Below are 12,455 nucleotides of genomic sequence, written 5' to 3'. Positions count from 1 at the left end.
GAAGCGGCTACTGCACTCCAGTCTGGGTGACAGAGTGAGACTCCAACTCAAAAAAGAAAGAAAGAAAGAAAGAAATGGGGCTTGGGGTCATCAGAGCCTCCACTTCTTTGTCAGTTGGCCTTGGATAGATCTAGTAGCCTCTCTGAGCCTCAGTTTCCCCATTTGTTCTGTGGAGAGCCCCCGTCTGCACAGAGCTGGTGAAAGGGAAGACATTTGTGGATATAACAGCTCTGGGCACAGTGGGTGTAACCCACAGGGGCCCATGGGAGGCAGGGCAGGTGGTAGGTGCTCATATCACAGATGAGGTCACTGAGACACTGAAGGGTCAGCTGGGCCAGGTCCTGGGGGCCTTGAATGCCAAGCCGGGAAGCTTGAGGTTATTCTAGAGGCAATTTGTGTTCCCAAAGTTGGGAAAGAAGATCTGAGACTCAGGATAGGGTAGGAGAATCAGGGAGGGAGAGGAGAACTAAGGGGGCTGTGTCGACAAAGAGGGCAACATAGAGGAGGGGACACCCAGCTTGCCGGATCAGGAGGGTATAGGGTTCTAATGGGGGAAGAGGAGGGTTTTTTTTGACATTCCAGCAAGGGGTGGACTACTCAGGGAAGAGGGAATGGTCCTCACTGGTTTTGAGGTGCCTGTGGGCCAGATGTGGAGCATAGTCAGTGCCCGAGTTGAGTGGGTTGGGACCCAGCTCGGCATTCTGGCATCATGTCAAGAGGGTGGATCTGCCAGGGACCCCAAGAGAAGAGCCAGGAAGGGCCTAAACCTGGGGGAAGGAGAGTTGAGGATGGTCAGATCATCTTTGTCACTGTGCAAGCCTGGTCCTCCTGCCGTGTAGCTCTAAGCAGGTGTGTCCCCCACTCTGGGCCTGTCCCTGTCTATAAAATGGGGGTGCCAGTGGCCACTTGGGGGCTTCTGAGGGCTCTAAAGCTAAAGAAAGTGTGTGAAGTGCCTTGCATACAGCAGGTGTTTAATAAGTGCTGGTTTCCTTCTGCTGCTTTCCACTTGCTCATCTCCTTCCCTCCTGAGAAGCTGGCAGCGCCACTCTCTGTGCAGGGGCGGCGCTGACGGCCTGTCTCCTCCCCAGCTGCTGGCTTTCCCTGGAGGGGGGACTGCTGTACGCCTTCGTGGGACCAGCTGCTGCTGTCGTGCTGGTACTGACCTGCCCGGGTCCCGCGCCTTGTGTCCCAGGCTGGGTCCCTTGCCTCCCTGAGCCTCGGCGCTCTCTCCTGCTCCTGGGCTGGGCTTTGGTTCAGACCTGCTGCTCCTTGGGCATGGCCCTGACCACTAGGGTGCAGGTGATATCACAGCCCCACTCTGGCCTACCCTTAGGGTGTTCGAGTGCAGCGGCTGGACTGGGGTAGTGACCTTTCACATCTATGAGAATCCACTCGCCTGATTATTGGGCACTTACTGTGTACTTGTCAGATCTATGCAAGTTTAGTGAGTGTCGGGTGGAGAGGGATAGGGACAGAGAGACAGATGTGTGCAGGCTGGACCTGGGCCATGAGTGTCCGGCCCCAGAGCCATCAGAGCCCGAGACTGGTGGCCAGTGAGGACCTTCCCTTTCTCAGACCTTGGACTTTCCTTCCTGCCATTCTCCCGCATGTGTGTGGTGAGGAAGGCGAGGCTGTGGCTGATGGCACCCAGGGTTACTGTCCCCAAGTCACAGATGAGCTGGTGCAGCCTGGGGGACTTGCCTGAGATTAGTGAGGTGGCTGGCTTCCGCCCATCCAGTTCTGAGTCCAGCTTGGCCAGCTCCTGCCACCGATCAGGTGGAGTGTCTGGATTTCAGACCCGCCCTCGCCTCCCCTCCCCCTCCTGCCCACGAGAGGGCATCCACGTCCACAGATTCCTGCTGCCCCAAGCGCCTGTCTCTGCAGGGCCACACCCCTTCTAGTGGGGGTTGAGGGAAGCTGGCTCTGCAGGGGATGGGTTGGGGGAGGCTGAGATGGCAGAGGGAGGCAGTTGGGCAGCATCCCTGGGCAGCCCAGACCCCTCCCTGCTGTCCTGGCTGCGGAATCCCAGCTCCTTTATTCCTGAAGGCAATGTCTGTCAATGCCTCAGGTGCCGTTTTACCCTCAGGCACCTGGGGATTGGAGAAAGGGGACAGAAGGAAGTGGAAGCCCCATCCCTGCACATTCTTCCCCAGGACACCTCAAGAGGGCAGAGGCTGATCCTGAACTGCTGAGGTCCCTTAGCCCTCCTGTGCTTGGGGCTTTGAGGGCACAGATCGAGCAGAACCTGCTGCAGGCAGGGTGCCCATTACTGGAGCCCATTCTCCCCGCTGCCCCAGCCATGTCAGAACACGAGGCTGCCCGGGAAAGACTCTTCCACCCACCAGGCCAGCTGAGCCTCCCGTTGGGAACTCTCCATTCCAGCAGCCCTGGAAAAAGGGGCCCTGGGTGTGGAGTCATGAACTCCTGAGCTGTAGGACTGCAGGGTGGGCACCTGGGCCTCTGATCATGGGGTCCCTGGATTATCAGGGTCCCCTAACCTTCAGCTGCAGGAACATGGGCCTGAGGAGTTCAGGTCTTGTGCCTCTGGATCCCAGAAGCTGCCTTCTGTAAGGTGGGGGGCCTCCCAGCGACCCTCTGGGAATGGGGGGCAGGGTGAGGTGTGTACCATCGACCCATATACATGTGGGCAGCCCCAGCCCCCACATCCCCGCCTCTCTTTCCACAGGTGAACATGGTGATTGGGATCCTGGTGTTCAACAAGCTCGTGTCCAAAGATGGTATCACGGACAAGAAGCTGAAGGAGCGGGCAGGGTAGGACCCAGGGCTGCACAGCTTCTCATTCACCTGGAATCAAGGAGACCCAGAGCCCGCCCACCCTAGAGCCCCGGGGGATGGAGGATGCTCCATCACTCAATCCAAGAGTGCAGGGCTGGGGACCCTGGAGCAGGGGGGGAAACTGAAGCACAGTTTCTCTATCTCACCTGTGACAGGGTGGGGCCCTGTAAAGTTCTCAGCAGTTAAATCGATGGATCAGCGAGACCCCGCCTCTGTCAGGGTCACAGGGTAGTTGGAGACACCCTGAGGCCTGAGGCTGGGCGCTTGAGATCCCTGGCCTCCCAATCCCCCACCACAAGGTTTGCTGTGTGACCCCGAGGGAAGATGTCACCCGTCTGTGTAGTTGACTTGCAGTCTTTATGGGGCCTCTATCCTGAGGGGACAGTTCAGGGGACAAGTGGGATAGATGTTCCTCCCACCTGGGAAAACTAGGCATTAGAGATGGCATTAGAGCACTGCCCGTGGACTGGTATAGACACAGGGAGGAGTCACTGGGACGTGTTGCCACTCCACCTTTCGGGGATGGTGGAGGTCGGGGAGCTGACCAAGGCGGACAAGTCCCTCTTCGTCCTACCCCGCCTTCCGAGCCCCCTCACTTCATCTCTGCCTGTTGCTCTGTCTGTGTCCTTGGGCCCTGGCTGGTGTCTGCGTGGGGATATCCCCAGCCCCACCTCCCCTCTGTGCCCGTCTTGCTTGGTGCTCAGTCTCTCTCTGTCTCTGTTTCTTTCTCTCTCTTTCTCTCTTTCTGTCTCTGTCTCTATATCTCTTCCTGACTCCTCCTACTCTCCCCAGTGAACAGAAGCTTCAGGACCCCTTCCCTTTGGGTGCCTGGTGGGTTCTGGTCTTGGTTAGAAACCAGCCAAGCTGGCCTGTATGACCTCTGATGCTGAGTGCCTGCAGTGGCTAGGAGCCTAGCCTTGGGTCCTGTCACCTGGGTTTGAGGCCTAGGTCCGGGTCCTGACTCCTGGGGCCCTGTCTCCTGGTCTGTGAAGTGGAGACTGGAGCAGGCTTCTCTGAGGCCTCACCCTGCCTGTCTCCAGAACACACTGTTGCACACATGCTCCTGAGACAGTAGGTCTTACCCAGAGGAGGTGCCCAGGACTGCACGTTTGGAGTCTGAGTACTGCAGACTGTCTACAGCCACCTAATAGTAAAAGCAGCAATCATCTCGAGTGCTTACCCCGTACCAATCTGTTTTGTTTGCTTCTTAGAATAGCCATTTAGGCAGGTTCTGTTATTATATTTCCATCTTATAGCTGAGTAAACTGAGGCTTAGGAAGGGTGAGTCACTGGTGGAGCTGGAATTGGAGCCCAGTCAGGCAGGTCCTAGAGTCCAGCCATGGGTATCCTGTGTGCTGCCTGCCTTACCCCTGTGGATGCAGCAGATGCCAGCCCAGCAGAGCTGGGTACACACAGCTCAGCAGTGCACCCAGACTCGCTCATGTAGTGTGTGCAGTCCACACTGCCCATGTGGACAGGGAGGCGTCTGGCACACTGGCCTGTACATGCACACCCACACCCGCGGGCATGCCCCTGCCTATGAGGGCCTGCAGAAAGCCCCTGACCAGATCAGCTCCCTTGTCAGGTACACAGGAGGAGGCAGCGATGGCCTCCTTCCAGGGAGTTTGGTACTTGGTGCAAGTGGGTGGCAAAGGGCTGACCCTCAGCTGGGCATGGCACGTGGACACCTGTATAGTCGCCCTCCACACCCAGCCACTACAGCCTGCAGCCCTGCCCTCCACAGCACCCGTGGGCCCAGGCTCAGGCTCATTAGGTGGACAAGAGCCCTCAGGACTGCCCCGTGGGGGGCCCCAGGCCGGACTCCTGTCAGTCGGTTTGCTTTATTTTCCCCCTTGGCTTCCGCGAGAACAGAGTGCTTGCTTTTGTTTCAGCCTTTTAATTTCACTTGCAGTCAGCTGCCCCAGCCCCCCCCCAGGGGCGCCCTCAAGTGTGCCGAGTGTGGAGTCCTCTCTGCCGCCGATGCCACCTCCGACGCCACCAGTAATGCCATGTTAGTGCCTCCGCTGCCACCTCCCGCCTCGGCCCGTCTGCAGGGTTCTACTCTCTTCCGAGTCACCTTTTGTTTGTTTTGTGTTTTTCTTCCATTTCTGCTGTCCACTCTGGGTTTCCTAGGCCGCCCCCTCCCCCAGCTCTGCCCTTCTGTCCTCTAGGCAGGGCCACGGGCCTGGCAGCACAGGACACAAGCAGGCAGCAGGGAGTGGGGCGGGCCTCGAGCAGGTTGTGGCCATGGCAGGGCCAGGCTATGGCTGGGAAGGGGCTGTCCTGTCCCTCCTGGACCCTGATGTGGGGCCGGGTTGTGTGCTAGAGGTTTGCTGGTTCTGGAGTCGCCCCCCTCCTCCATGCCACTGGCACGGAGCCAGACGACAGACGCCGGGGAGGAGTCTCTGCACCTGAGGCTCCCCTGCAGCTCTGTAGTAGGATGAGGGGACAGCTCTGGCCTGCCTGACGGGAAGCCTTCTTCCTCTATGGGTGGTGTGTGCACACAAGCTTGCGCAAGTACTTGTGAGAGAGACCGGTCTTTTGCGTGCAAGGGTATATATGTATATCTATGCATGTGTGAGAATGTGACTGTGTGTGCAAGTGTGTGTGTGTTCAAGTATGTACATGTGTGAGTGTGCATGTGCATGAATATGATCAGGAGTGAGTGTGCGTACATGTATGTGCATGAATGTGGGTATGAGTGTTTGTGTGAATGTCTTGAGTGTGTCTGTGTGTGGGTACTGGATGTGTGCATGTGTGTGTAAGAGAGTATGTCCAGGTTGTGCAGGCGCATGCATTTGAGTGTGCATTTGAGAGTGGGATCAGATGTGTACCTGAGAGGTCACAGGTGTACATGTGTGTGACCAGGTGTGTGCCTGAGCCGTGTGCCCATGGGTGCGTGTTTGTGTGTGTGTGGCTGGTGTGCACCTCGGTATGTGCAAGTGTGTGAGTGTGTACATGTATGTGAGCATTATGTAAGCATGTGGGAGGGAGCATGTTTACATGTGAGTGTGGGAGCACATGTGTGTGAAAGAGTGAGGTGCAGAATGGCTGAGGGAACAAGGATGGGCTCAGGGGTGGCAGCCGCCATGGCTGTGACCAGGGCAGGGCCTTGAGGGTTTGGGTGGGACCAGTTGACCTAGAGGGTCTGTGCTCCCAGCCCGAGAGGTCATCTTGTCCATGTCCTGCTTCCCTCACACACACCTCCAACCCTCCTGCACTTGCTTCCTGGGGCCCAGGGCTCCTCTGGGGCCCAGGGTCTTAGGAACCGTGGGAGAGGGGCACTAGACTGCAGAACTGTGTAACCTAACACAGACACAGGCTCAGGGCCAGGGAATGGCCTGGGTGGGTGGGCCGAGCCAGGAGTGTGGGCTTGCATCTGGTTAGGTCACACAGTTCCTTGTGCTGGGATCTACACTAGCCCCTGAATCCCCAGGGAGTGACCCATTCTCTGGGGTTAGCATTGCCCTTTCTTTTTCTTAGTATCAATTTTTGTGGATGGGGGCTACAACCAGGCAGGGGGGCATGGGAGTTAGCAAGCCCCCTAAGGAGTACACTTGTAGTTCTGTCATCAAGGAGTGGGGCCAGAGGGGAGTTACCTGCGAAGTCATGCAGCAGGCCAGAGGCCGTGGCCCTCCCTGCCTATACCTGAGTCTTTTCCTTCTGTGCCAGAGCCATCTGATACCCCAAGGGGAGGTGCAGCTCTGGGGTACCCCCCCTCTTCCTCCCTCGCTCCTGTACCACCCTCTGCAGAAGTGTTTCAGAAGCTGCAGAGGCTGGGCCAATTTACTGGTCCTCAACTCCGGGCCATCTGCCAGCTTCAGAAGGATTGGGCTGTAAATGCAAGCCTGGAGGCCCAGCCCCCCGCTGCCAGGGAGGCAGCGGAAGGAGGACTTATAGCTCCTGAGAAGTCTTCATGGGTGGAGAGGCTCTGAGCCTCCTCCCTCAGCACTTAGGTGAGGAGAGAGTCCAGGGTCGCAGCTCAAAGAACATCTGCCTTGAAAGGGAGGAGAGAGATTATCCAGCACCAACACCATGAGGGTCCCACTCAAAGTGTCAGTGAGTCATTCCCCATAACTGTATAAATATTTATGGAGGGCCTGCTTGTCTCAGGCTCTGTGCCAAATGCAGGGAAACATCAGTGAGTACACAGACCGGAGGCCTGCCCACCACCACAGTCCGGAGGGGAGTTGCCCTGTCTTTGGGTCAAGGAAGGCTTCCCTGGCCCCCCACTCGTCAGCACTGAGGGGTGGGTCGGGCAGAGGCAGGCTCTCCAGGACTGGCAGAAGGACTCAGGAGACACCAGTTGTCCATGGCAGAGGGAAGTCCTGCAAGGTCACTAGAGCCCATGCAGTGCCTGGAGCAGGAGGGGTGGGTCCTCAGGGTATCTCCAGGCTTCAGCCTGAACCAGAGTGTGGGTGGCCAGGGTAGCTGTCCCCTGAGACCTGGGAGGTGCTGGCTAGGACAGGACCAGGAGATTCATCCTGGGCACTCCTGTGAGGACAGGTGGCTGGTGTCTCAGGCTATGGGCCTACATACGTCCGAGCCTCCTGTAGGTGGTAACAGCCGAGTCTGAGGCAGGCAGCTTCCCTGGGACAGTGTTGCTGGAGAAAACGGGGTCCTGAAGGAGAGTCACGGAGGCAGGTGTGTCCAGAGATAAGGAAAAGGATGGAGGTGCCCCTCATGGCTGGATCCCAAAGGTCCTTCACACTAGAAATGGGAGTAGCATGGGTGGCCTAACCAGGCAGGAGAGGGCTGAGCAGCAGACTGTGCCATTTGGGGGCAGCTAATGCCCTCTGGGATCCCTGCCAAGCTTGCTGGTTTTGGGGGTCCTTATCCTGGCTGGACCCAGGTCTCTCAGCCTCTATCCCACAAGCCCTGCTGCCCCAGCTCCTACCTGATGCCCAACCCCACACCCTGCTCCTCCCCAACTCCATGGTCCTCCTGCCCTGCCACCTCCTGCCTTCAGGGCCACCTCATGTGGGAAGAGGAGAGCAGGTGACCCTGACACCAGCCCCCACCCCGGAGGTAATGACAGTCCGGCATCCCTTGGAGCCCCTTGTGGGCAGGCTCAGGTCCGAAGGTGGGGGTGCAGAACCACAGCGGCTCCTGGGAGTCATGACAGTACCAAGGACAGGATGAGGGCACATCTCCTGTCCCGAGCATCTACTGGCACCAGTCGCCCTGCTGGTGCTGTGTCTTTGTCCACAGGGCCATGAAGCAGCTTGGTGCTCTCTATAAGGATGGGGCAGGCTCAGAGGCACGTGTGGCCGAGGGGCTATGGGGAAGGGCCAGGTCTGCACTGCTCCTGGTGAGGCTGGGCTGCAGGGGCAGGAGCAAGGCCTGCTGAGGGCTCCTGGAGGACCCCCTGGGAGAGGCGGCAGCCTTGAACAGCAGAGGACAAGCCCACAGGCAGGCGTCTGGTGGATCTCAGGAGGGACAGGCGAAGCAGGCCTGCCAAGAGAAGGAAGCACCTATCGGTCTGTCTGTTGCTATCTGTCTTTGTCTCTCCTCTGACCCTCCCCTGCTGGCCTTGTCCGTCTGTCCGTCCTCTGTCTTGTCCCTTCAAGGCTTCTCTTTCCTCCTGGTCTCTGAGTTCTGGGGCTCTGGCCTCGCCAAATGCCCCTTTTTCATGGCCTTCTCATGCTGCCCCTTGCCTGGAGCCTGTGAGCTGAGGGCTCTGGACATTGGGGCCAGCAGAGGCCTCCTCTCCCCATCCAATCCGGACACCCCTTCCCTTCAGCTCACCTCTCCATCCCCTGTCGCCTCCTGGACAATCAGGAGACTGGGTCTCTCCCAAGGAGCACCTCCCACTTGCCCGGTCGATCAGGCTCCTCGGGACCTCCCTTCTGAGTCCCTAGGTCCCTTGGGAGCCCTGGGCTTAGTGCGAGCGAGGTGCTGGGACCGCAGTGTTGACGGAGAGCCTCTCTCCAGTCTGGGGGGTCTCAAGAGAGGGGAGGGCAGAGTGTGGGGAAAGGATGGACGGGAGCTGGGGGAGGAGAGAAATGGGAGACACAGCCTGGGGAAGGGACCCAAGGGAAACACACCCCAGAAAGGATGAGTGGCTTGGCCCCCGCCCCCAGGGACAGAGGTGAAGGCTCGGGGGCTGGGTCCCCACCAAAGCCTCAGGCCATGGCGTCCCCTCCCCTGGGGTCATGGGTGGGGGGGCGGGGCAGCGCTGACGCCCTCCATCCCCAGGGCCTCCCTGTGGAGCTCCTGCGTGGTGCTGCCGCTGCTGGCGCTGACCTGGATGTCGGCCGTGCTCGCCGTCACCGACCGCCGCTCCGCCCTCTTCCAGATCCTCTTCGCTGTCTTCGACTCGCTGGAGGGCTTCGTCATCGTGATGGTGCACTGCATCCTCCGGAGAGAGGTGCGTCATGGCAGGTCCTCACGGAGGCTCTCCTTCAGCTACCTGCTCCCATGGGGTCCTCGGGGCTGCTGTGTGGCCAACAGTCCTTCCCCGAGGCTCTCAGCAGGAAGATTCTGGGGAGGCACAGCGTCCGCGGCCCCCAACGTTTCTGTAGGCTATGCCAGTCCTGGCAGGGTGGGAATTTCCACATTTACTTCATGAGTGTGTTTGGTTGGACTTGTGTCCATCACGCAACCAGGGCTGCTGGGAACCGCTCGCTTGGTATAACAACTTCTTCCTAGGATATCCTGTGGACCCAAGCTGGCTTGGCAGGGTGAGGAGACAGGCACACAGGATTCCCGTTCTCATGGAGCTGTGGGAATGCGGGAGCCAGTACCATATATAGACAGCTTTCAGGACAGCTGAGACTCCTCCTTCTGACATTTCCTGGGCTTTCCCAGAAGGTGTCACTAGAAGCTTTTCTCCAAACTGCAACCTAGCTACCACCTGGCTGTTGACAGTGATGAGGGTGATGTGTCCTGATCTTCCAGAAGTGGAAATGTGGGAAAACATGCATATGGATGTTGATGGACTGACACCTGCCTCTAGATCAGAGCCAGGCTGTGGCTGAAGGCCCAGGAGTGGAGTGGATTACTTCCGTTTCTCTTGAAAGCTAGAAAGATGGCAGAGGGACTCTTGAAAAGCCACAGGTTTGAAAGGATGAAGGGTGAGACAGCAACAGAGCTGGTGGGTGGGAAAGCAGGATGGGAAGGTGATCTCAGCTGACAACCCAGGCTGTAGCCAGCAGGAGCCATGGAAGCAGGACTTCCCCACCCCCTGCTCCAAGACCCCTGGACGCCTAAGGAAAGGTCAGAAGCTGGAGGACTGGTGTTCTACCCTCTTAAGTAGCAGTTCCCATCCCATCCTGGACTGGCAGGACTGCCCGGCCTGGGGCCTCACTGTCCAGGCAGGGTAGACAGAGGCACCTGGCACAGCTGAAGATGGGGGTGTCTCCTGGAAATGGGGGTGGAGGAAGTCATGTGCTGAGCCTTGGTCACCTGTTGGCTCAGGCCCTTCTGGGCCCAAACCTCCCAGGAAAGGTGTAAATGCCCCTCTCCAGGGGCTCTGACCGCCAGGAAGGACAGGAAGAGGAAGACCGACATTCCTGCGTTATCCAGTGAAGTGGCTCCAGTCGAGTCATGATCTGCACTGACATCTGTAGCAGCTGAGAATTAGAGAGCTCCTGTCAGAGACAAATGGGAAAATGAACCGTGGAGACAGAGATGACCCAGAAAGAAGAAACTTCACAGGGCCACTCCTTAACATCCTCTGAGAGGAAACACCCACCCCAAAGCACCATGTGGGCCAGGTCCAGGTGCCAGTAACTTGCTCATGTTAGCGAGTTTCCCAGCAGCCCCATAAAGCAGGTGCCGTTCACCCCAGTTCTATAGATGGGTTGACTCCACTCCAGCGCAGAGCTCATCACTTCAGGGAGGTTTGAAGCCTGGCTCTCTTGCGCTAAGGTCACACTCTTGCCTTCTCGCTGCCCAGCTTCTGTGAAACAAGAACAGCAGCCTATGAAAAAGGAACATTCCAAGAGCAAAAGGAGAGCTTGTGGAAATTAAAAAATATGAGAGTAGTAGCCACAAAGCTCAGCTGGAGGTAGAAGAGGAGTGGTCTCTCACAACATACAAAAGATAGACATTGGGGAGATTTCTAGAACAATCAGGTAAATCTCAAAGGGCCAGCAATGGCTGACAGGAAGTGCAGAAGGAGGTGACAGCAGAGAAACTCATCAAAGGAGGCAGAGCCCAGAACAGGAGGGCAGGTTCTCTGGAGCAGAGGCCCAGCCCTGTGGGATTCAGATGCTTACGCAGCCTCATTGAGAAACTTCAGAACGTGGGGTTGAGGGGTAAGAGAGGACCCCCCTGCTCTCACAGTGGTTGGCAACAGTGGACGCAGTCCACAGTGGAAGAGGGGACCCCTGCAGCCTGTGAGGGCTTTGTACCACGGAGCCTTCAGAAAGTGCTGCCAAAGAGAGGGGTGCTGCTGGGCCGGGTGACAAGGGCCCATGATTCCCACTCGTGTCCTCAGCATTGGTGGCATGGTCAGGGCTACAGAGAGCGTGCTGACGGAGGCATGCCGGGAGGGGCAGGCGGAGGCCATGCCAATCAGCTCTCACCAGCCATGTGGGCATGAAACACCCCTACAGATGGATGAGTAAATCCCTCATTTGTGCCAGTGGAGCCTGGGCCTCGGGGTGAGGCTGGCCCAGGCGCGTTCCTGGAGAGGGTGCAGGAGGGACTTTGGGAGTCTCAGCTCCTCTTCACACCTGCAGAAAACTCACTTTCCTATCTGCCATCTCCTGAACCATGGCCTGCCAGCGACCGGGCACATAGTAGGTGCTCAGTAAACATTTGTGGGGTAGGCCCATGAGGGAGAGGATGGAAGGAGGCTTCCCTGCAGCTGGAGTCCTGGAAGACTTAGCTGGTGTCAGTGGGTCAGAGGCCAGCAAGACCCTGGCTTCTAGGTCTGGCCCTGCCTCTGACCAGCTGTGCGGCTTTGGAAAAGTCTCTTGTCTTCTCTGGGTCTCGGTCTCCATCTGCCTGATGAGAGGGTTGGGCTAAAGGTGCTGGCCCACCCCCCCATAGCCTCACAAATGACAGAACTGGGCTAAGGAGATGGGGCCCAGGGGATCTGTAGGTGGTGTATGTGTGCCTGAGAGCCAGTAACCCCTGGCATGTCCTCTCCCAGCTTCTACTCAGGACACCTTCTCCAGGAAGCCCTCTGTGCTTTCACAGCCCCAGGACCGCCAGCAATTTCCTTTGCATACTGTTGTCCCTGGCCATTAGCTCCAGTGCCTGTCAGCCATAGGAGATAGATGCTCAGCCATTGCTTCCTGTGTCCTTCCTCATACTGACTGGAGGATGTCCTCAGGATAACTGGTCTCCAGCTCCTCTGGCAGATCCTCCACAGACAAGCTCTGTGTCGTGTCTGTAGCCCCCTCCCACAGAGCCTACTGCCTTCGACGCTGGCCTCACGGTGGGTGGCTGTACCTGGAAAAATCCCCTTTGATGGAGCATGTTGCTCTTAGTGCTGTGGCTGGGTGAAGGAGTGGTGCTCACAGTCCTGCGGGCCTAGCACCTACCCACCACCACGGACACTCAGGGTGTGAGGGCCAGGCTTTCCACTAGTTCAGTGGAGGCAGCCGTGGACCGTCAAGGAAGTTGGAGCTTTTGGTGACTCAGAACAGGCTGGAGGCTGAGTAACCCTCTTCAGGCAGACAGCGGCCCCCCCCCCTTTTTTTTTT

At 58.0% G+C, this 12,455-nt stretch overlaps 1 protein-coding gene across 1 annotated transcript in view; it reads left to right on the top strand.

The window, feature by feature from the left end:
* ADGRB1 (adhesion G protein-coupled receptor B1) overlaps window positions 1–12,455 on the top strand; it is a 25,114-nt gene that overhangs the window by 3,942 nt on the left and 8,717 nt on the right. Inside the window, exons 5-7 of the mRNA XM_021716718.1 lie at window positions 1,089–1,155; window positions 2,687–2,772; window positions 8,995–9,166. Of these exons, the coding sequence (XP_021572393.1) occupies window positions 1,089–1,155; window positions 2,687–2,772; window positions 8,995–9,166 (325 nt within the window). The remainder of the gene's footprint in view (window positions 1–1,088; window positions 1,156–2,686; window positions 2,773–8,994; window positions 9,167–12,455) is intronic.

This window comes from Carlito syrichta, unplaced genomic scaffold (genome assembly GCF_000164805.1).
Source record: "Carlito syrichta isolate Samal-C Ts95f unplaced genomic scaffold, Tarsius_syrichta-2.0.1 Scaffold308876, whole genome shotgun sequence".
In the NCBI taxonomy this organism is placed as follows: Eukaryota; Metazoa; Chordata; class Mammalia; order Primates; family Tarsiidae; genus Carlito; species Carlito syrichta.
Note: the sequence above shows the minus strand (reverse complement) of the source record. Positions and strands in the feature narration are given on the sequence as shown.